At 36.1% G+C, this 24,338-nt stretch overlaps 2 protein-coding genes and 1 long non-coding RNA gene across 10 annotated transcripts in view; 2 read left to right on the top strand and 1 right to left on the bottom strand.

Annotated features, from left to right (window-relative positions):
• Nucleotides 1-19,513, bottom strand: part of LOC138712468 (Golgi integral membrane protein 4) — a 73,238-nt gene extending 53,725 nt beyond the window's left edge. For all 4 annotated transcript variants that reach the window (XR_011335718.1, XR_011335720.1, XM_069844316.1 and 1 more), the window contains exons 1-4: nt 19,316-19,513; nt 8,304-8,542; nt 3,022-3,200; nt 1,681-1,839 (exon numbers count right to left, since the gene is read on the bottom strand). Coding sequence is in view for 2 of the 4 variants with exons in the window: in XM_069844316.1 (XP_069700417.1) it covers nt 1,681-1,839; nt 3,022-3,200; nt 8,304-8,484 (519 nt within the window). In the remaining 2 variants the exon portion in view is untranslated. The remainder of the gene's footprint in view (nt 1-1,680; nt 1,840-3,021; nt 3,201-8,303; nt 8,543-19,315) is intronic.
• Nucleotides 15,615-19,322, top strand: LOC138712469 (uncharacterized). Its single transcript, XR_011335721.1, has 3 exons — nt 15,615-16,168; nt 17,240-17,396; nt 17,543-19,322. It is a non-coding gene; the product is annotated as an uncharacterized lncRNA (long non-coding RNA).
• Nucleotides 19,514-19,901: 388 nt separating the features above from the next.
• LOC138712465 (uncharacterized) overlaps nt 19,902-24,338 on the top strand; it is a 283,130-nt gene continuing 278,693 nt past the window's right edge. For all 5 annotated transcript variants that reach the window (XM_069844310.1, XM_069844307.1, XM_069844308.1 and 2 more), the window contains exon 1: nt 19,902-20,078. The gene's annotated coding sequence lies outside the window, so the exon portion shown is untranslated. The remainder of the gene's footprint in view (nt 20,079-24,338) is intronic.

Genomic DNA, 24,338 nt, shown 5'->3' with positions numbered 1-24,338 from the left:
TATGGGAGGGAAGTAAAATTGTGAATCCCATATTGGTTAATTTGCACCATATAAAAAATTCTGACACACTAAACGAAAGTGTCACCAAATTACAATGGTGGCCCTTCATTTACCCATCTACTGTTCCTAACATAAGATGTCAGACTAACTGATGCCAGCAATATCTGGGAGTAAATGTAGGAGCGAAGTAAAAATTCATGGTACTACTTAGTATCACAGATTCTGTGGTGTCACGGTCCTATGTGTGTCTCGACACCACAGATTCTGTGTAGTTGCCTTAGGACAAAAACACATACAAAGATGGAAGAAAGGATCATATATTGACCCTGTAGTTCTGAAATTGTTCACATACCAATGAACAGCATTCTTACTCGACAACTTGACATAGACACTTATGAAAATTTCGTTCTATGTTTTCTTTGTACTTTTCTTTCAGATATATTATAGATTAAAACAGGTTGTTCCACAGAACAAATAGCCATTCGTTCATCTTTAAAGACTATCGAAACCATATTAAATTGTGCAAAGGGAAGAAATCAGAAAATGAAGCAAACCCACTAAGACAGGCCAAACCACTGTCAGAAAAGTGGTGATTGATCTTTGGTTATCTCCAATACCTACAAATCCCTTGCTGAGCACACAAAACCAACTCCACGCACATACACATAAAAATGACTGCTTGTTAGAAATCAGCACAACAATTTTCTATTATATAGCTTTCCTTACTACAAACCAGCACATGCCAAATCTTCCTATTTCAGGACAAAGCTGTTCTTACCAAAATAAGATTAAGATAGAAAACTCACAACATTAACATTAAGTAACTGTATATTTTAATGTACCGAGGTACATATGATATTTCCATGCAGATATTCTGCGTCATCATACGATGAAAGAGTAATGGAACAGAGAAAAATTCTCTCCGGCACCGGGATTTGAACCCGGGTTTTCAGCTCTACGTGCTGATGCTTTATCCACTAAGCATGGAAATATGGAAATATCATATGTACCTCGGTACATTAAAATATATATGATATGCGTAAATCACTTCATGATTTAAGACGGCGCTTATTCCGTCGGATCCCGGCCAACTAGTCACTCATAACGAGTGCAACTCAGCACATATGTGGACTTCAGTCCTACATTCATAGACTCTACGACGTAGTGCAGAGGGCAGCCACTAGAGGGAACCCAAGAGTTGGAACTTAAACTGAGACGATTCTGTCCGGCACCGGGATGGGTATCCGGTGTGGCTTAGTGGATAAAGCATCAGCATGCAGAGCTGAAAACCCAGGTTCAAATCCCGGTGCAGGAGAGAATTTTTCTCTGTTCCATTACTCTTTCATCGTATTAAGTAACTGCTTAAAAGATACACAGACGCATATTGATATCTATCACCTCCACCAAGGCAGGGAAATGTCTCCGTTACTTTACAGTAGCAATTGCCAACAAAGTGCCCTGCTTCTTATGAACAGATATATCCTCTGGTACAAACATTAGGCTTGAATTAAGTTTTAGGTTTCACATAAATGTATATAAAGTAACTATTCTGCTTTAAAGTCAAAAGGAAGTATAGGAAACTTATATTACAATATTATTTTTTAATAAACAATGAGTAAAATAATATTATTCCCTTTAACTGGCATAGTATGAAAAGAAGTATTATATCTGTTCTAGTACCTTCACCGCATTCAGAGCCTTGGTATGCCCAGCCTGGACCTGTGCTAGCTCGGCTTGTACGGCTTGCACTTGCGATTCTAGCTTGCTGCGCTCCTCCAGACCCTGCAATTGTTTCATCCGCACCTTGTTGCACTCTTCAGTCAAGTCTTCATGTTGACTCTGTCACATGTAAAAGAATGACTCTTCAGTCAATAAATTTCACCATTAATTGATATTATTTTAAAGGTACGGTCACACGTTGTTACTTTTGCAGCGCTGCAGTACAAAAAACTGCGCAACTCTCGTACTGCGATATGTGAACAACAGTGCAACCCGAAAAGTAGCGGCTGCCAAACTGCTGCCCACTATTTTTTCCTGCTGCGCGCAGCTAATAAGTAGCGACGTGTGAATAGCGCTCTCAGGGTTGCAGGCGCAGCATTTTTGATATCAGTTCTGTTGAAACTTTTGCTGCAGTTGCGACCATTTGCCACCCAAATGTGCCAATGATACTTTTATTGTTTGGATATATTTTAATGTTAGATGTGATGAAAATAAATGATTTGTAACAGTTACTAAATTTACAACACAGTCTGAGTATATTTGCTGACGATATAATTCATTTTTTTTAATTTTCCGTAGCATAGTTTCAAACAGGAGGGTTGCCAACATTGATTACGTGAATATGCTGTTGGTTATAATTTAAGTATATAGGCGTTTTCAATAGCTTTATAGTAAAAATAATGCCAATTTCTGAATACTAGTTAGGACAGAAAAGCAAATAATAGATAAGTAAGCTATCGCATGAGTTCCATAATAATTCGAACATAACCACAAAATATATATTGAAAAGTCAACACGGAGATGCAAACCTGCAGCTAGACTGCGGCTGCAAAAGTAGTGCCTTGTGTGTGAACAGACACGCAACCTCCAGTTGCAACTTTTGCAGTGCTCGAGTTGCACAGCACGAAAAGTAGCGTGCAGCGTGCTACTTACGTGTGAACACGACACGCAACTTTTGCAGCTGCAGTACAAAAGTTGCACAGCAAAAGTAGCGAAGTGTGATCATACCTTAATAATGACTCGAAAGATACACATACAAACAGTCCTATGTGTGTCTGCTTTATTTCAACCATATCTCTGTGGTCAGTTCAAAATTAACAACATTTTATACTTTGTACTGTACTAAAAGAAAGCAGGTGACAGACTAATGAATCAAAGTTTTTCCCTTTTATCCAATTTTATTATTTGCAATCTGCTAAAAATGCTAAATAACAACAACTCTCCTAAAAAAAGACTCATCCATCACTCTCTGGTATTATTAAACTTTCAGAGTTGTTAGATGAAGAACCATATTACTCTTACCTGAAGTAATTTGAATTGTTGCTGTAAAGCACTGTATTTGTTGAAGGACTCCAACTTGTCTTTCTCACATAACTGCTTTTCTTTATTGGCCTGGCTTTCCAGATCCTCACGAGTCTGACGATGCTCAGCCTTTTCCTGCTGCAGTGACTTCTCAAGTCGCAGCTTGTATTCAAATATCACTGGTTAAAAAGAATGTATATCATATTATCAATACTCTGATTCCTCTAACAAATTCTATAGTATGGAAAGTTTAAGAATCACAATGGAGGTGAACCCAATCACATTGCAATTAACTAGAAAGGATCGGAAAGTAACGCATAACAATTGCTTTATGGTATATTATTTTGGTTAGGAGTTCAAAGTTGGCAGATAGTTCGTTTGAATATTGCACTACAGACAGCAATGGCTCAATTAGACGTCATCCTGGCGGAACAAGCGGTAACTACTGAGTAAAGATGGAACATGTACTATAGTCCCGACGCTGTTATTTCCTGCGTGACTCCGCCTCTTTGCTTACGTCGTAGAAAGTGAAGGCTCTATAAAGTCTAGGTAGGTAGTATAGTTCGCCATTTTTGTTCTTACGTTCCCGAGCTACCATACGAGGGATCTATTTGCCACACCGTTAAACATTATCATGTCGTAGCTCCTATGATAATAAATCAAACGCAATGTAATTCAGCAAATAATTGAGCGGCAAATAACGTCTTCGTGTGCTTTCTGCGAACGCCAATGAAAGATCTAAAATGGCGGGCGATTATATTAAGTATTTATCGAGCTTTAAGAAATGAATCAGCGAATCACAAGACGCACACGTTTAAATGTAGCCGACCTGCAACGCGATTGGCTGCCGGAAATTAGAGCGACGGGACTATAGCATCGTCTACTTGTGAAGAGCAGCGAGGTGTAGCCCGTTTTTTCTGAGCAAAACAAAAAAGTCCGAGTGAAATCCACAGGGAAATGTTGGAGGTTATGGTGCTGATTGTCTACATTGTAGCAACATCTCCAGATTGTGCAGGTTCTTCAAAGAGGGGCGAGTAAATCTTACTGATGAAGCATGTTCTGGCCGACCAGTGACCGCTGCAACACCACCCAATGTCAGAAGCATTGAGGCAGCAGTCATCCACCCTACAGCCCAGACCTCGCACCTCTTCGGACCAATGAAAAAATTCCTAGGAGGCCAATGCTTTGGTTCAGATGTAGAAGTGAAATCAGTCGTGCACAGGTGGTTATACGCCCAGAAAATGGAGTTTTATCAACGAGGTGTACTGAGTTTGGTGTCATGATAGGAGAAATGTGTCGAGAGACTTTGTTCCTGTGTTGGAAAATAATTAAGACCTGTAGATTTTTTCTGCATTATTTCGTTTTGCTTACCTATTAAATATGTTGCCACAAAAAGTTGTTGTGCATTACTTTTCGATCCTCCCTCGTATTTCCTACCAATACTGGTAGTGGTGCTGTTAATGATGGTGGTGGTGTTAATTGTAGTAGTAGTAGTAATTATGTTGGTGGAGCAGCGGAGATGTGTTATTGATCCCTTCTCACAAGTGACCCGAGATTTAATAAACAACTAAACATGAAGAATTCATTTCGCAATGCATGGGACTTGATACAGTATGTTCTGTATGTTGATGTCTTAAATGAAAGAAAATATTTCTCTGTTAGGTCCTTGCATAACGTGAGTATTTTTATTCTATTATTATTTTTCAAAGTGATTTTCAGTTTGGACTGATAGGTGTGCAAAATAAGCAGTGCAAAACGACAAATACATATATAAAAAATCGTGATGTTGAGTGAATGCCTTTGTTCAACCATTATAAAAATTAAAATGCACTTTTCAAGTGTTAAACATGAAATAAATAATTTCTCAGCAACTATATTACCTAAAAATATGTGTCATAAAGGACACAATGAGCTCTTTCTATAGAACATACCCCCAAGACTCTATCTTAAATAATCTTTCAGAACGGAAGGGATTAAGTGTATAGTGGCATGATGCTAGGTCTGAACTAGGCAACGCTGGGAGGTGGAACATGTAAGCAATTGGCAAGCGTCTCTATCATAGCTTCACCTCACCGGCCATCGAATATGCTGTCTAGTATAGCAAATGCACATTAGTGTAAGAAATGTTTCTTTGCACTCAAATAATAAACTCGGATCTTTCCTCTCTCCCAAAAAAAACAAAGCTTTCAACAATATATTGCGAAACATTTTTGGTCCAGTCAACGGAAATGTAATCAGAATAGAATGTGGAAGCTTCTGATAGTGAGGGGAGGGGGAGAACCTGAGGTTTGAAGCACCACAGAAATAAGTAAAATAATAAAAAATAAATACAGTGAAACCTGTTCAAATCGGAACCTGAATAATCCGGAATCCTGTCTATTTCGGAACAATTTATTGGTCCCGGCGAAATTTGTGTGTATTGTGTGTAATTTTTCCTGAATAAAACGGAAACTGTCCAACGTGAAAACGGAAACTGTCTGCTACTGTTCAAAATGGAAACAATATTTTGGACACACACTATATTTCGTAACTATATTTCGAAACAGCGTGTAATTTCAAGGAATATACGAAATATGTAGGTCACTAAGATAAAAACAAGTTTTCTTTGCAAAATTCTAGGGGGTACAAGGGTGTGTTGGCCTGTCCGTCAATTTTATTACCCTGTTGACTAGGCAGACGAGTCCCTTCAAAGATTTTCAATGCTTCACACCGGTATACTGTCGTAGCTAAACAGAGCGCAAATGTAGAGATTTCCAGGTAAAAAAAAAGTTGCATAAAATGTAGCATTAACATTAAGTGATGAAGTAAAAGTTATCGACATAAAGGAAAATTAGAAACAAAGTCTATGTGAAATAATATTGAAGTACAGTTATGGAAAACTCAGGTGTGACACTTTAAAAAATAAAGATCATAATGAGTGAGTGGCGTGCGGCCAATATTGGTGACACAAAAGGAACCAGAAAGCAACTCTTTATGTAGAAATAAATGAACTGTTGTGGGAGTGGGTTCTTCATGACATTTCAAAGAACAAGCCAATTTCTGGATCTGTTCTGCAAAGCAAGCTATTGAACTGGGAAAAAAATTAAATAAACTAGAATTCAAGGCCTCTAGTCCAGTTAATTAATAATGTGCAGTGATATGCAGTACAGTATTAGAGTATAGTGTTAGATATTAAATAGAATGAGATTAGTAAACTTTAGTAATGTTTAATGACTAATGAGTGAGTTACGATAATATTTACACAGAAAATGAGATTTTAATCAAGATGATTCACAAACGTAATAAGCGACAGAAAGTGGATTTAATGTGATGAGTTTTAAATGGAATATTTTGTACTTCTTGCAGTTTGCGGCATGCCATTTTGTTTTTCATGTATATGAATGACAAAATATTCCATTTTAATGTCACACCTGAATAATACGGAAACCTGTCCAGAATGGAAAAAAAAATTAGGACCATGTCACTTCTGTCTTGAACAGGTTTCACTGTAATAGGGGCTACTTTAATATTAATAATGAGCACCTCACTAAATTATATCCAACAAACATGGTTCTTCACATGTCAGACTGGTATGAAATATTTCTGTGATCTAATCAGTAAATCACTGTATGAATGAAACATTTATAGGGATTGTATTTTGGCTGCAAAAATTGACCTGTTCCTTATATCAATGCAATGTCAACACTTTTTTTTATGATTTCGTCTATATTACTTCCAATTAGGCTTGCTTACTTGTCTATTAAGCAAGATCAGGAGCTGAGATCAGTGAATTCTCTGTCCCATTTTTATATGATACATTTGGCAATTGTCTGCACAGTCTGACAGTGAAAAAGTTACTACAACAGCAAAGAAACTACCAACTGTTGAGGGAAATGGTGTTATTTTACTGAAAGAACAATTCTAATAGCGAAAGAGTACTTTTTGCAAAATCTCTTATATGAAACTCTAAATTATTTCGAAGACTGTTTCGAGTGTTACCACATTAATAAATGTTGTGGACTTCATACTACATGCAGATTATTATGCAAACATTCAATATAAAAACACTGACTCATACAGGAATTATGGTTATTTTACTGAAGTATTACACTTTTCATGTTTTGTGTTTTAATGTCTTATAGTATTAACAGACAAATTTAAAACTTGCTATAGGCAAAGAATTAACACATTTCTTTGCTGTAATCATTCAATGACCATTCAGTAGTATTTCACTAAAATAAAATAATTAAATTCACCATAATAAATATATACATCTTGATTACACAACTTTTAACATTGTATCACTTCGGAATATGTATGATAAGAACAACTAATCCATAAATTTTCTAGACATCACAATAACAAAAGTAGACAACAAACACACATTCCAAGTATACAGAAAACCCACAACAACAACAACACACATACACAACACATCCAACCACCCCACACAACACAAACAAGCTGCATTCCGAACAATGGTACACAGACTACTCAACATACCAATGAACCAATAGGATTACAACGAAGAACTAAACACAATCAAATACATAGCACAAGAAAACTGATATAACCCCAACATAATAAACAACATAATACTTAAGACAAAACAAAACCACGAAAAACAGAAGAATACAACACAAACACAAGAACACAAAAAATACATCACACTAACATACGAAAACAAAAACACACATAAAATTGCAACCTCATTCAAGAAATTAAATTACAACATCGCATACAGAACAAATAACACTCTACAAAAATATCTCAACACACAAACAACACAAACAAATACAACCACACAGGCGTATACAAACTCAAATGTAACACCTGCAACAACTTCTACATAGGATAGACAGGCAGATCATTTCAAACACATTACAAAGAACACATCACAGCCATAACAAAATTACAAAACACCTCCACATATGCAGAACACATCACAAATGCCAACCACACCTACAGAGACATCAACACAGACACGGAAATATTGCACATCCAAGCAAAAAGCCAGAAACTCAACACACTAGAACAATATGAAATATACAGATACATGAAAACACACCCCAACGATATTCTCAACACACAACTCAATTTCAAAACACATACACTCTTTGACTCTACACTACGAACGCACCCTCACAGGAAATAAGAGGTGCCAAGACCAACAACGACCAGTTCTGAAGATGACCCAAAATAGGTCGAAACATGTTAACAAGGTATGTTAAAATTTAACACAAGAAAGTTCTTATCATACATATTCCGAAATAATAAAAATGACGAACTACAAAATTAATCACCCTGAAGTTGTGCTGACAGTGACTCCTGTTGCTGCTGACATTTATCTGCTGTTTTGCGTGCATCATCGAGCTGCAACTGTGCACCATGGAATATATATACTGCCAGGCCTACTACAATCACAACTCCAACATATAGGAACAGCCTGCTTCTGGTCCCGCGGACCAGCCGCGACCCACTCATCCTTCCTCTTGCTGCCCGCCCAACTCTGGCAGGCTTGTCTTCTCACAGCATAACAATACTAAAATCAAAGGTCATATAAATATCTACGTACCACTATATTACATTTGTAGGCCACAGAATCAATGTTCAGTAAGCATGATTCAAATACTACAGATATACACAGAGTTATTAAGTTACTAGCCGTACCCGTGCGCTCCGCTGCACCTGTTAGAAATAAATATAAAGTAATTACATAATTAAAATAGGACGTTTGATCCAGGGAACAACTTTTACAACAGAGCAAAGATAATCTGCTTCGCTCATTACCCAATTTTTTTGCATTGCATTTATTGCATATATATTTTATGTATTTTAACACGATTCAATTGAGCATAGTTAAAATTGGAATTATAAAATAATGGATTGCTAAGCTAACGTACTATTACTGCATACTAAATCAATACACTCTCGTTGTTCGTTAATTCTCTGAGATAAAAATGAGTGTACATAAATATTAATTTAAGAAATACAGAAAACGAATGTACAAAATAGCCTATCAAATTTTCTGTGCATAAGAAGCTATTTTAATCTTACCTGTCCTCGATTTACTCAGACGTTACTGTAATAACATTACAGCATTATGTCCATATAGAGAAACTACACTTTCCAATGGTGAAATAATAATTAATTATACAAATCGGTTAATTTAGCTTCTGATATTACTTCATACAAACACAGAAACATTGTCTGTAGGCTATGTTTAATAGCTTTCGATTGTTGATGTCCAAGGCCCCTGTTTCGATTGTTGTTGTCCAAGGCCCCTTATAGACGAAGTCATTTGTTCTTAATTCATTGCACCGTCTTAGATAGCGTTATTTTAATTTTAAAACTCATTTATCTCATTAAATATCAGTCCTATCAAAATTTTGTTAAGAATAAAACTTATCGGCAATCATTTTTAAAGAAACTTTTGTTATGTAACATTTTTCACAAAAATCAATACTAAGCGAGATATTTCGATTTATTTAATTCAGGCCCCCTTATAACCCCCCTCTTAAATAAAGTATTTTGAATGCCATATAGCCTAAAATCTAAGTTACAACGAACTTAATTTATATTCCAATTTCCATATAAATCGGTTCAGCCATTATCGCGTGAAAAGGTAACAAACATACAGACAGACATACAAACAAAAATTTCAAAAATGCGATTTTCGGTTTCAGGGTGGTTAATTATATGTTAGGACCCATTATTTTTGGAAAATCGAAAATTACCAGAAAAATTTCGGCTACAGATTTATTATTAGCATAGATTTCCCATTTTGAGAATGTGTCACCAACTGTAGCTCGTTTGCATCTGTGCAGTCGTATCAAATGTAGCCAGATCATATCGTCTGATTTATCCCAGTATCACGCACAATTCACATGTATGTGGTCAGCTCCATTGAAACAGAAGTGAAATTTTTGAAAACCTGTTATGAAATGTAATTTTGCACAGAGAGAACAAACATCACAAGGTACAAATGTTATATAAAGCAATGATTATTCTTTTATGCTTGTTGAAATAAAATAGCAAACATTATTTTTTCAGACTAAGGAAGCATAAAAATGTTGCGCAACTCAAAACAAAAAAATAAATAAAGAAATAAAAAATATATTAAAAAAATATAAAAAAAAAACAATGTATGACTTGAGGCTTTCCCGGCGTTAGATGTAGAATAACTCTTCTCGGGTTCTCAGCCAGGTCTTGGTAAAGCAGCCGCCACTAGTTAAAAAAAAAACACTGCTGTCAGAAGGGGAAAAAGCAAAAACTGCATGGATATTAAAACAGAGTTGCAATAAATAGTGAAGTGACTGTTCTCATTGTTTTGACAGTAGCTGCTACTCACATGGTTAAATTTACAAAACCATGAAGTCATCATCTCTCGAACATAACATTGGCTATAGTTTTTTATAGTTACGGATCATTAGGCCTATTCAACTAAGACTCAAATCTAATATCTTACAAAAATATAGCCTATTTATCAGTTATTTAGCTGTATCGACTTTGCGATTATATAACAATAAAATTGGTTATAGTGAGATGAGTCCCAAGATTTGCATGGGATTACTGAATTCGTCTTACAGTTGGGAATAGCCTCAAGGGAGGTGAGGAACTCCATCAGTTATTCAGAATTCGAACACACTCCCTAGTGTAGCTTTGGAACACATATCTTACAAACTATCTCTATATCACAGTAACATATGATTACGTGATTGGTAGGCATATACAGTAAGTAATGAATCAGTACTTTCATGACACTGTGGCATATGTTACTGCTGAACATTGTATCCCAAAATCCATTATACGAGGGGGATCCAGGAAATAACGACCGTTCGCGCATACCCACCGCGCAGCTGACTCCCCTTCCTTGTTTGAAGGTCAACTGGCTTCCTTAACATGTGTTCTCATAATGTTGTGAGTACTGGTTGCAACAAGTCGCCATTGTGCATTTTGTGTTACTTCAAAATGAACGACGTGATTGATAATCCCGCCGACAGTGAGGTGAGGAGTGTGATTCGATTTTTGAATGCCCGACATTTGAAACCTGCAGAAATTTACCGGCAATTGAAAGAAGTGTATGGTGATACTGTAATCAATGAAAGAAATGTGAGAAAATGGTGCGAAATGTTCAACAATGGACGAACAAATGTCCACGATGAAACTCGACCCGGACACCCATCACTCATCACAGAAGACCTGAAGACTAAAGTGAACGACAGAATCTTGCAAGACAGGCGCACATCACTCGACGAATTGCATATTGCCTTTCCTGACATTTCTCGTTCTTTGCTTGGTGAAATTGTGTCGCAACATCTTGGCTACCACAAAATCTGTGCATGATGGGTTCCATGGCAACTGAGTGACCAACACAAAACTCAGAGAATGACCTCAGCATTGACATTCTTGATGTGATATCACACAGATGGAGACGCCTTTCTTGATCAAATTGTGACTGGTGATGAGACCTGGGTGTCTCACAACACCCCAGAGACCAAGCGCTAATCACGTCAGTGGCATCATCCCTCATCATCCAAGAAACCGAGAAAATTCAAACAGACTCTCTCAACACAAAAAGTCATGGCTACTGTCTTTTGGGATCGCAAAGGTGTTCTTTTGCTGGATTTCATGCCAAAAGGCACTACGATCAATGCAAATCGTTATTGTGAGACTTTACGAAAACTACGGTGAGCCATCCAAAACAAGAGGCGAGGAATGCTTTCGAGAGGAGTTGTGCTTCTTAACGACAACGCCCGCCCGCACACTGCTGCTTCAATTCGAGAATTGCTGGATCAATTCGGTTGGGAAATCTTTGATCATCCGCCCTATAGTCCAGACCTTGCTCCTAGTGATTTTCACCTTTTCACTAAGCTGAAAGACTTTCTGGGTGGTACGCGTTTTGGAAGTGATGAAGAGTTGAAGAAGACAGTGAACACCTGGCTTAATGAACTGGCGGCAGAGGAGTATAACACGGGAATTCTAAAGCTAGTGAACAAATACGACAAATGTTTAAATGTAGGTGGTGATTATGTAGAGAAGTAAAGGAAGCTTCAGTTATGTAACAGACTTTGTTTTTTCAAATAAATATATATTTTTTTTAATTATTACAACAAAATGGTCGTTATTTCCTGGATCCCCCTCGTATTTACAAGCGGTGTCTTCTATAATCTATGTATTTCAAAAGTCAGTTCAAATTTTAAACCACTATAAATATTATATTTGAGTTAGGGAAAAAACAAAAACATCACCGTGTTGGGCAAACAATGGGGTTTACAAAACATTGGGAAGATGTCTGCCATTCTCTTGTTCAACGTACAGCATTCTGTCTGTGACACCATGCACAGCATTTGCAGATAATATTTTGGAATATTGACAATTTCTTGCGAGATGGCATCTTCCAGCTGGAGTATGGTTGTTGGATGTGTCAGGAAAACTCGTTCTTTAAGTTAACTCCACAACCAAAAGTCGGCCGGATTGAAATCTGGAGATCGCGGAGGCCACATTGTTGGAAAGTGCCTACTGATGACTTTGGTCGGAAAACGAACCTCAATTACGCGTGTTAACTCCATTAATTTTTAGTAGGTTATTTTAAGACGCTTTATCAACATCTTAGGTTATTTAGCGTCTAAATGAGATGAAGGTGATAATGTCGGTGAAATGAGTCCGGGATCCAGCACCGAAAGTTGCCCAACATTTTCTCATATTGGGTTGAGGGAAAACCCCGAAAAAATCTCAACTAGGTAACTTGTCCCGACCGGGAATCGAACCTGGGCCACCTGGTTTCCTGGCCAGACGCGCTAACCGTTACTCCACAGGTATGGACAATAATGGAATAAGACAGACTGTTACAGTAAACGGAGAGCGCTACTACAGCATGTTACAGAGCTTCGTTATCCCTAGACTGAGAAATCACGATATGGAAAACATAATCTTCATGCAAGATGGCGCTCCACCCCACATCTTTATCCCTGCAAAACAATTAATTACGCAGATGTTTGGCGATCGTGTCATTAGTAGGCACTTTCCAATAATGTAGCCTCCGCGATCTCCAGATTTCAATCCGGCCGACTTTTGGTTATGGGGTTACCTTAAAGAACGAGTTTTACTGATACATTCAACAACTCTACTGCAATTGAAAGATGCCATCTCGCAAGAAATTGTCAATATTCCAAGACATTATCTGCAAAATGCTGTGCATGGTGTCACAGACAGAATGCTGTACGTTGAACATGAGAACGGCGGACATCTTCCCAATGTTTTGTAAACCCCGTTGTTTGCCCAACACTGTGATGTTTTTGTTTTTTCCCTATCTCAAATGTTATAATATTTATAGCGGTTTAATGTTTGAACTGACTTTTGAAATACCCTATAATATGTACTATTAATTAGAAACAAGTGATTAGCATTTGAACAGTGTGCAAACGTCAAATTTTTGTCAGAATAACAATATGTTCCAACAAGTTTAATGTGTTTGCCTGCACTTAAAGTCAGTTATGCGTCTGTTAATACATACGAACAGCGTTGCCAACCTTCAAACACAAAATTATGGAATTGTAGTCCAAAAATTATCGGATTTTCCACAAAATTACAGCAAACATATAATTTTAACAAGTGTCATATTAACAAAACTTTACACAATATTAAATAAACTTTCAATTACTTCTCGCACAGAAGAAGACCAGCGACAGCTACGAACAGATTATTGTAATTAGCAAACTAAGATGCAAGCTTGAAGCCCAATATAACGGGATTATGGGGGATATCATTTACCTCCTCCCACCGTTATAGCTTGACAGTAGTACAGTATATCGGAAAATGATAATTTAATAAAAGTATTTTCGGGGGGCATGTTTCTTATAGGCCTATCCGCGATGTTTAGGCTTGAACTGTAGGTCTACTACAAATTATAATAGGACATAATTTAAAAGAATCTCCCTATTTTTCTTTCTCGAACAGAAACACATGCGTACATCAATAAAATTACGTAACAGTGCTAACAGAAACTTTTTTTAAATGAAGTTAACTTTCTGAAGATGTCATACGAAATGTAAACTCTAATTATTTTATTTAATCTCGTCTTTAAGTTTACACGTTATACAGGGGTCACGGGATGAAGTTACAGGAGAATGGAGAAAGTTACACAACTCAGAACTGCACGCATTGTATTCTTCACCTGACATAATTAGGAACATAAAATCCAGACGTTTGAGATGGCAGGGCATGTAGCACGTATGGGCGAATCCAGAAATGCATATAGAGTGTTAGTTGGGAGACCGGAGGGAAAAAGACCTTTAGGGAGGCCGAGACGTAGATGGGAAGATAGTATTAAAATGGATTTGAGGGAGGTGGGGTATGATGATAGAGACTGGATTAATCTTGCACAGGATAGGGACCGATGGCGGGCTTATGTGAGGGCGGCAATGAACCTTCGGGTTCCTTAAAAGCCATTTGTAAGTAAGTAACAGGGGTCACTTTTCATTTTTCTGCACTGTTGTGCAGTATGTTATTCGTACATCTCCAGTGGCGGCCTGAACACCTGCAGACTTCTAACATGAGTGCAGGCTGTTACAAAAGAAACATTACAATGCTTCCATTACTCAAATGAGGTATAGGCAGAGGCAGGTATTTATGGAGATTAATTTTATCATTTGTGTCGGCGGAGATTGTTGGAGATTGATTTGTACTCTTGGCGGAAATTAATGGAAATTTTGGAAAATGCAATTATTTTGGAATTGGAGTATTAACTCAGTATGAATATTATTTTCCAAATAATTAACATTAAAGGTTCGTTGGATTCTGGTAAAGGTGCGGTATGGCCAATAGACAATAGGTATTTGTTGGATTGAGACTGTATTTAACACACATTCATTAATCAAAAAAAAAAAAAAAAAAAAAACGCAACCCTCAAATTAACACTTTCAAATTATTAATGAAATGATGAATTCTACGTCTCTTGAGTTCACTAATGTAATCAGAACACCTGGAATATCATGTAATGTAGCCTACTTGGATATATAACAAATTCAAGTGGAAAAAAAATTCGAAAAAAAAAAACTCAGAATATGAAATTCGCTATACAACGACGCTATAGTAAAAATTCGCGAATGTGTTCATATTTCGCTATTAGAACTCTATTTCGCAATTGTTTTATCCACATATTATTAATCAGAATCACTTAATTCGTAAAGATTAGTAAAATCTATTGTATATCTATTATGTCGTGATTTTCTCGATCTTCATAAATATCCGGCCCTGGGTATAGGAATTCTTATACATTCAGAAATTTAAAATAAATATTATAGTCCAGACGCATGATCTGAAGACATTAATTCATCAATTTAAGCACAAAAACTTAATCATAAACAAAAGCAAACAAGATCTTTTGAATTCAATATTTTCTAACGTTAAAAGAGTTCAGACAAGTTTGGGGGGGGAGGCACTGCCTATGAAGTTTACTAATGACTGGGGGAAGAATCGGGGCACTCCTTTATGAATCTTGAAGGAAAGCGGGACAGATTTAAAACGATTTTCCAGAGTACCGGTACCAAAAGAAAAGAATAAACTCATACGTTTCTCATTAATGTGATAATTTCTTTCTATGGAAAACAAAGTGGAATGAATTCTAAGGAATGATATGACTAACGAAAATTATCGCATATCGTATCAGGGTTAAAAATATCGCATAACGCGATAATTTATCGTATTTGTTGGCAACGCTGCATAGAAATAATACCAGATGGCGCCACTACAAATAATAATATTGAGGAACCAATAACATATGACGTCCCTGATCGCATATATTTGTGAGCTGGGGTAACGTGCAGAACCAATATTCGTAATATACCCACTCAGTAGTAGTTACGAAATGATTGCGTGAAGTTCGGTTTATCAAAGAGTTTTAAGACATATTAAATGAAACTACATAGTAATAGCGTATAAATAAATTTAAATTAGTTGTCATTGCTTGTAAGCGGTAAAATTGGAATGCTATACTGAGAGAAAAGAAGTAAACATTATACACAATCAAAAAGTTAATTTTGTCAGGAATAAAAAAATTCACCTACGACTGGAAGATTCATGGCGTTGTCTATCATCATACCTTATTTAATTTGTATCCAGGATATCGAAAGGAAGGCACGAAACAGTTGAACATATCGCACATACAGTAAGTAGAAGACACCAAGGCACGTGAGTGTACAACATAAGGCTATGTGAAGCCCTCTCGTAGGGAATTAACTATGGTACTTTCTAGGCCCAAGTTATGCTATGTTAGTATACGTTTACTTCTAAGTTTTAAAGTAGCCTACAGTGATCTAATGTCTTTCGTAATTAGGCTATTTCTCTCTTTTACTGCTCGTATCTGTAACGTTTATATATATATATATATATATATATATATATATATATATATATATATATATATATATGATATGGTACAATATACAGTATAGCCTATATTTCTCAACATATTCGGTCCTGTTGACCCTTCACATTTCTATATTCGGGCCAGCAGTCCCTTAATTACACTATTTACAATTTACTGTGACCCTTAAAACCTGTTCTTACTATGTCTTTCATGTCCCTTCCCTTTCACTTAACCCTCCTAATTTATCCACTTCTTTTCCTATTTCATTTCTCTTATTCTCAACTACACTTAAAAATTATTCCTACAGTACTAGTTTTCTCATTCAACTTTATTCCCCTTTTCTTATAACTAACTAAATACTTCCTTCTTGTAAATAACATAATACATTTAAACTTATTAATAAAGAAGACCTAACCCTTGTTAACTATTTCAGTAAAAACATAACCTATTACTAAATTCGCTGTCTAAATACACATCACATTAGCGCTTGTACCCTGGAACATTATTTCACTTTATTTATAACATGATCTTAGAAACCACCGTTTAATCAGAACAACTCTATAACATTGAAAAAGTGCATCAGTTCAACTTCATTTTTCCATTACATAGACTTGCTATTATTTCAACCCGCTGATACACCATTTCCTCAGACTATAAACTGTTTTTTCTTTCCTACTGCCACCGCATTTCGCACTCCTAACACGCTTTACACTTGCACTATTTCCCCTACTACTCCCCACAATTATTTTACTTCCTCTTTCACCACTCTCTTCTTTCGTTGATTCAGCATTCTTCTCTCCTCCCTTCTGACATATTATAGCCTATACAGGATATATTATAACAACTAGAATTCTCATATTTTCATTTCAGCATATCACGTCATAGAATAGGCCTATATAACTCTTGTATACGTCAATAAAATGAGAAGCAAATTGGGGATGTGCACTTTTTACGAATATTACTGTAGTTCGAAAGACACTGAAGATGACACCACATTGGTGTAAAAATGGGACCAGTCGGTTATAAGGTACATAACCTCATTAAAATTATAACACTTTTAAAGTTTCAACTAGGCTAAGTTTTAAATTTATTTCTCTTTCTCTTGTTGCGATTTTTATGTTTATACATTGCATAATATACATAACCAATAATATTCTCATAATTAAATTTCAGCATTCCACATCACTCATTCTGCACTTCACAAGTGCATCATTGGTTCTGCATAAGGAAGAATCAAGAGTGAAAACCGAAGGGTAAGATGTACCTAGGCCTACACTGTGGAAAAAAAAACATGGGTCTGAGTGCAGCGGTTGGTATATTATTTCCCTCCTTAAAAGCAGTTCTGTCAATGCTGTTATTTCAGCACAGCAAGTAGTGACAGCTGCACCATAACCTGTACCGGTACATCGATTCTGAAAACCCTTCTGAGGACTGTTTCCAGCATCGCTGACTGAGAAGATTACTTTAAAAATCTAAGTGTATAACAAGTCAACTATGTCATCAGTGTTGACAAGAGCCAGAGTCGAAGAAATTATTAACTCTACCATGTAATTTTCGAAATTCACTAAAACTAAGCTAAGTAGGCACCTCTAACAAGTGTACTAAGCTGTAGGATATGGCATGACTACTGACTATTAGAAATAAACAACTGCTCTATTGAATCAGAGGCACTGGTGAATCTTGTGGTACCTCATAGTCAGCAGTGAGCAAGAACGAACGCCACGAAGCACAAGATCTCCCGACTGGAAAAAGAAATGTGTTACTCTCTATTAACACAATATTATGCATCAACAGGCTTGCCAAAGGTTAGAGCTGGGGTCTTTGCGTGTAACATTGTAATTGTAACTATTCATATAGCTTAATATAAGCCTATACACTACCAATGATGGTATGCTCTGCACTGAACGTTAATTAATAGAATAAGAGGAGCATTTAAATCCGCTTACATATTCCCCATTTAGATATAATGTACATAATGGAGTAATATTTACAGTATTTCTCACAAAACGTAGTCTATAATTTAATCCTAACTTAAATGTTTATATGATAGTAAATATTGATGAAAGCAAAGATAAAAAAAAAGACAGAAATCTCTTAAATAGGCCTACAATGTATATGCACGTGCACATATAACTATTGATACCATCCAAACGTGTCCAGATCTGGAAACGTGTATTTTTCATTGAAATCTGAAAATAATTTTCATTTATAGGCTTACTTATCAAGTCTTCCACAGTATAGCGAGAGAGCTTTGAAGTTATTCTTTAAGTATCATGTCAGTTTACTTGGTATGCGAAATTAATAACATCACCATAATTACGTTAAAATGTCCATGTAGGTCGTCCGACATTAAGTGAAGTTTTCCCTCAAACTATATTTCAGTATAACTTATTTATTAATCACAACCTATTTATTAATGTGTCTTCTACGGGGCTAATTATTATTAAAACAAGTATTTTGATGTACAATGATACACAATACCAAATCAAATGTGACAAAGTTTTTAGAGAAAAAAGATCAAATGGTGCTCAAACTCTTATGCTGCTTGAAATATGACAGATGAAAAGTTTTGACTAGGCCTATATAAAGAAAATTATTTCCGGCTAATATCTGACCGAATTATATTTCAAATTTCGTGAAATTGTTTAGATTATTGTTACGTTAATACATTTCAAGTCATTCATTCCAACAATCTGATACAGGTAATAACCAAACTCTTTCACCTTAGTGGCACAACACTGTACCATCGACTATATAATGTACCTTTAAATAATCTGTAATATTATTATATTAGTAACGTCTAGATTTATAGAAAACTTATTTTCGTATGTATCCGAGGAGGGCGCGGTCTCATTTCACCTTTCAAGGCAAGACATTAACCACAATCACTTTCATTTAATTGCCGCCACATGAAAGATGCTGTTATAATTAACTTATTTTACTTACAGTAATGTTAACCGAATCTTCATTGTGCAACGTTTTAAATCATGTAATTTGAAAGTCGACGTTAATAAAGAAATTGTTCAGTTTCGTATATAAATGAAATCTTCTCCTTCTTGCAGACACATTGATGTGTTGTCAAGTTCTCCTTATCGCTCCTCCGCGCTAGTCCAATACAGCCTGACACCTCGCAGCTCAAGATAATGGGGGAAACAGGGTCGACAACATTTACACGATTTTACCTGGGTGACAATGTGTAATGTATAAATGTATAATTAATTGGATAGCGTATATACCGAAAGCAATGAGAAATTGAAGTTAAAATTGCCCATATTCATATTTGCGTGTTAAAGTTACGTTTTTGTTCTATTAATCTAGAATCTAGTCCTGATTATGTTTATATCGTGATCAGGTTAGGTTTGCTGTGTTCTGTGCCACTCTATGCTATTGTATCCAACGAGTTAGATACTCCGTTCGTTTTGTTCATCGTCTTCGTAACTAGATGGCACGAAGGTGCAATGAGTGTATTCTCATTCCATTCCATGTATACACACTGCTTCCTAGCGATCTAAGCGCTGTAGCGGAGATTTGGGACCGTACTCGGGTTTTCGGGGTTTCCACCACGCCAGCTAGGGAAAGACGACAATTATTAAAACTTCTTGTAATTTTAAACATTCAAGATGTGTTTATTTAGCTCTTTCGCAGAATTATAACTGAAGATGATGTTCGTGTGAACGAATAGCTAACGAAGAAATTGTCTACGGTTTAAGTAAGTATATTTCAATATTATACCACTTGGTAAGCTTTTTATTCCCTTGGTTTGTAGGGTTTGAATGATAATGGTATACTAATAACTGTCTTGTTTTGTTTCGTATGTTTAACTGCATTTGGTTGAATTGTAGAACCTTCTCTCCTCTTCTGAAACATTCCCTAACTGTACATTCTTCAGTGGGTCACCACTGTAAGGATAAACAATGGAAGTGTTATTATTGTATTTTGCCAGAGGGGATGTACGGGCTACTGTGTAATCGTAAATACAGTCATTTATTAGAAATGTTCTCTATGCATCCATCAATTGTGTAGAATTGGTACGGTAGAATTTTGCGACTATATTTCAAATATACTCAATTTAGCAAGATAAAAAAATTCACGCGATGGGAATGTGAATGTTTGAAATAGGCCTATGTACCTCTAACACAAACGAAGATGGAATATTCAGATACATGTCAAATGTAATTGATTAGACTTCTTAACTCCTGGACAGAATAAAATATATTTGTAAACTTTAATTCGGTATTGTATCGTATAGTAGGCCTACTTAATTTCCTGCGTTGAATCTTGGTGCCTCTGAAGTAGGCCTAGGCTTAGACATCCATTACGTAGTGTTCATTTTTCATGTAGGAACCTTGTCCTAAATGTAGGCCTGTGCCCTGTACTTTCCTTCTAATATTTGATTAACTTACCTTTCGTCTTTGTGGATATCTTTCATTTATGATTCATTACTGAACTTAACGTTTTTGGGAGTACTGGAATTGCAGCATTCCGAATGAAGTATTCATAGTTTTTTTTTTCTTTTTTTTTCTCTTTAGTCAACTGTCCGAAGACACGTTTGAACCTCGTGACACCAATAAGGCATCACTCATGAGGCAACTAAGCCAGGAGATAATGGGGTAGGGTGGTCAGTTTCTTTTCCCCTCTATTGCATACTTCGCTGACTAGTATTAAGTTAGACCTATATTACATTAATCAGATTGAAGTGTATACAATGTTCTTCCTCAGACACATATCAAGTGAGATGCTAAATTACAATTATTTCATTACGATTGCGATATTAACTTATTTTCATATAGGCTAGCCCTACGTCATTACAATTTTTATCGAAGTTATTGCAGTATGATTATTTCAGACAAACTATACAAGATACTGCTTTCATATAGTTCTTTCGCGAAGTTATATATAGTATTATTTATGTTTTCACCGAAGCAGAATACTATTTTTTTTTACTCTTCATAAATTAAAATGCGTTTAATAACGGGTATTTCATGATGCCTAAACACAGAGTTAAGCATTATAACATTACAGCCATTTCTTTGCTTCTGTAGAACAAAGTTACTGTATTGTATTTTATGTCACAACTGAAACCATAAAGGAATTTGTAATTTGGTTTATATTAGAGAAATTTTTATGTGTATCCGTAAGTAGACCCTGTTGAATTTGGATCTTTACTTTATCCTACGCAGTATTACTAACATTATTGATGTTATTGTGAGCTGGAATAACATAGAGGCTTAAGCCTAGCATACTTTCAAACGGAATTATCATTGATTGAAAATTAAGACGATATAAAGTTCTGACTAATGCGTAGGCCTGTGTATATGCGAGTCGGTTACAGTCATAACTCGTTCCAAAAATGAAAATTTTTCACAAATGAGGGGAAACATATTTGTAATACTTGGAGTCCATTTTCTTCACAAAGAAGGTTAATAAATGAACGAGCAATGATAAAAACTACTATTCAGATTTGTAACAGATTTATTTATATAGGAGTAAAAGTTATTTAGCTTTAAATTATGGATCATACGAGTTTTAACAACGATCTGTGGATCATGAGTGTTCTGAATGTGCTCTGTTTGGAACATGTCAGTTTAGAAAGTGACCAGTTGGGATCATGTGGGAGTTGAGAGTAACAAATTAAAATATTACACAAGAACATTACCTCAAGCATATTTTTAAATTCAATGTAAAAACATAGGTGTTCAATTATTAATTTCTCAGATGAGTACATTTTACAAAATAATATAGTACAATATAAATTGAGGGGTCCAGTCAGAGAGAAGGATAAATCACAAATTCTGGAGTAGGGAAATTAGGTATTCTCAGAACAGTCTGAGAATTTATGGTGAAAATTTAAATTCCAGTGGGCTAAGCTATTGCCAGAGTTATTGCAATTATGACACAACACTCTAGAGACGAGAAAAAAAGTAAAAAAGTAGAAAAGTGCATTTTCCCCTTATTTGAGTCGACTCCTTAATTTACAACCTACAAAAGAAATTCTGATTATAAATTTTATCAAAACTCAAATTTTCGTTACTGCATTCCTTTATATCACAAAATTAATATCTGCTTCCATCAGTTCGCACGTATGTTCAGTATTGTCCAATTGATTCACGGTACCATCAATGACATACTGCACATGTAGAACTTGAATACATTATAATTGTGATAAGACACTCGGCCCTGCTTAATTTACCAATACACCAGTAGGAGCCAAGCAGAATCAGAAAAGAATATTAACCTTGCTAATTTGGCCTTGTTTCTTTTCGTTATTTCTGGAGCTGCTATATATTTCCATGGTCGTCTTCTCTCTCTCCAACCGGTAATATGCTCTCTTCCAAAATATTACGCTTACAAAATGCTCAATTACAGCCGCTAAATTCACTGATATTTATAAAAATAACAAGGCACATGCAAGATACTCATCCAGAACCCTATTCTACACAACAAGAAGTGGGAGGGAAATACTGATCGGTGATCGATCGAGAAGCTCTATACAGCAAAACTCACAAGATCCAGTGGCTCGTGAGACTTCTGACAGAAACTGGCAAGTTTGTCGCCTGTTTATATAAGCATCATGTAAGAAATGTGAAAAATTAATCTCTGAATAGTGTTCTACGCAGATAACCGCATGGAAATATAACAGTATCTAAATTTTTCATTTTTTAGAGCTTGTGAGTTATGACTCTAACCGACTCATGTAGGCCTAATAATTCTTGAGAATTTTATGCTTACCTCCCTCAAATTGAGGTTTCTGCGAAACTAATACTGTATGTATCATATTGGTAGTATGTGCCAAGTTCGGAGGGAGAACAAAATATAGGCTATAATTAGTACTGTTTGGTAGTACCTACAGTTTTTTGATGCAGGGATTTTGGCCCTTGCAAAAATTAAGTACATAGACCAAGAACGAGTTACTCATCACTACTGGAGGGCTGGGTCTTACAGGTCAGGCCGCACAATCATAACACCAAACACTTCCTTCTTGTCATGTCGTCATGCACTCCATCTTAAAAACACAATAATATTCTTCCACACGTCCCGTTACTAACCAGTACGTCTGTTGACTAAACAATGTCATGATGACTTATATTTTCTTGTCATTGAGTGTCCCTCAGCTGCGAGTATAGATGTTATTTTCATTCTTTCTTTTGTTCATCCTATGCACGTTTGTGATTAAATTTCTTTCTTATGACGCAACACACAGTTCGTTCACTAGCCAAACAAGCAAGGGCAAGGGCCAAAATCGTTGAATCGAGTTGTACTTCTGTGACGTTTGTGAAGAAAATACAGTTCTTCAAACATAGACACTCGGTACGTACCTACTGCAACTGCAGTCCATACCACTCACAGAGGTACGAATTACAGGTAGGGGGACATTATTTAAAAAATGACGTTGAGTACGTCCTTATTAAAACATTATGGCTTCTTGTTTATCCTGAAAGCATTTTTCAAATGCATTGCTTCAAGAAAATATTTAGGTCCAATTTAAGAAAATTAATAGAGGAATAGATTGTAAAGAAACTGCAATGTGGCAACCTGGCTTTCTGCGTACTTGGCTGCAAGTAGCTTGATCAAGATTAGTGTTACCAATTTGGAGATTTTCTACAATCTTTTCACCCAGTACTACATTAATATACAAATTGATCTTAAATTTATTACCAGTGTACCTTTACGGGTGGTGTAATGTATTAAGATTGTGCATGGAAATAAATTCTATTATACAGAGCATTCACTTATATAATGTAGGTTGGCCAGGTGATGCACAACTGGCACTTAAGGCCATGCAACATGCGGTAAGCTGTCTCCTGCACACTCGGCAGTCCAGTTCAGTCTTGTGGGAGTGGTTGTGTTGATGTTAGATTGCGTGTTATTCTTCTGATTGTGTTAGTGAAGTGTTTAAATTTAGATTTAGGAGTGGTCTATTGCTGTGTGGAACGGTGACATTAGGAAATTTTCTTGCATATCTTCTTTT

This window comes from Periplaneta americana, chromosome 13, assembly GCF_040183065.1.
Source record: "Periplaneta americana isolate PAMFEO1 chromosome 13, P.americana_PAMFEO1_priV1, whole genome shotgun sequence".
Taxonomy (NCBI): Eukaryota; Metazoa; Arthropoda; class Insecta; order Blattodea; family Blattidae; genus Periplaneta; species Periplaneta americana.
Note: the sequence above shows the minus strand (reverse complement) of the source record. Positions and strands in the feature narration are given on the sequence as shown.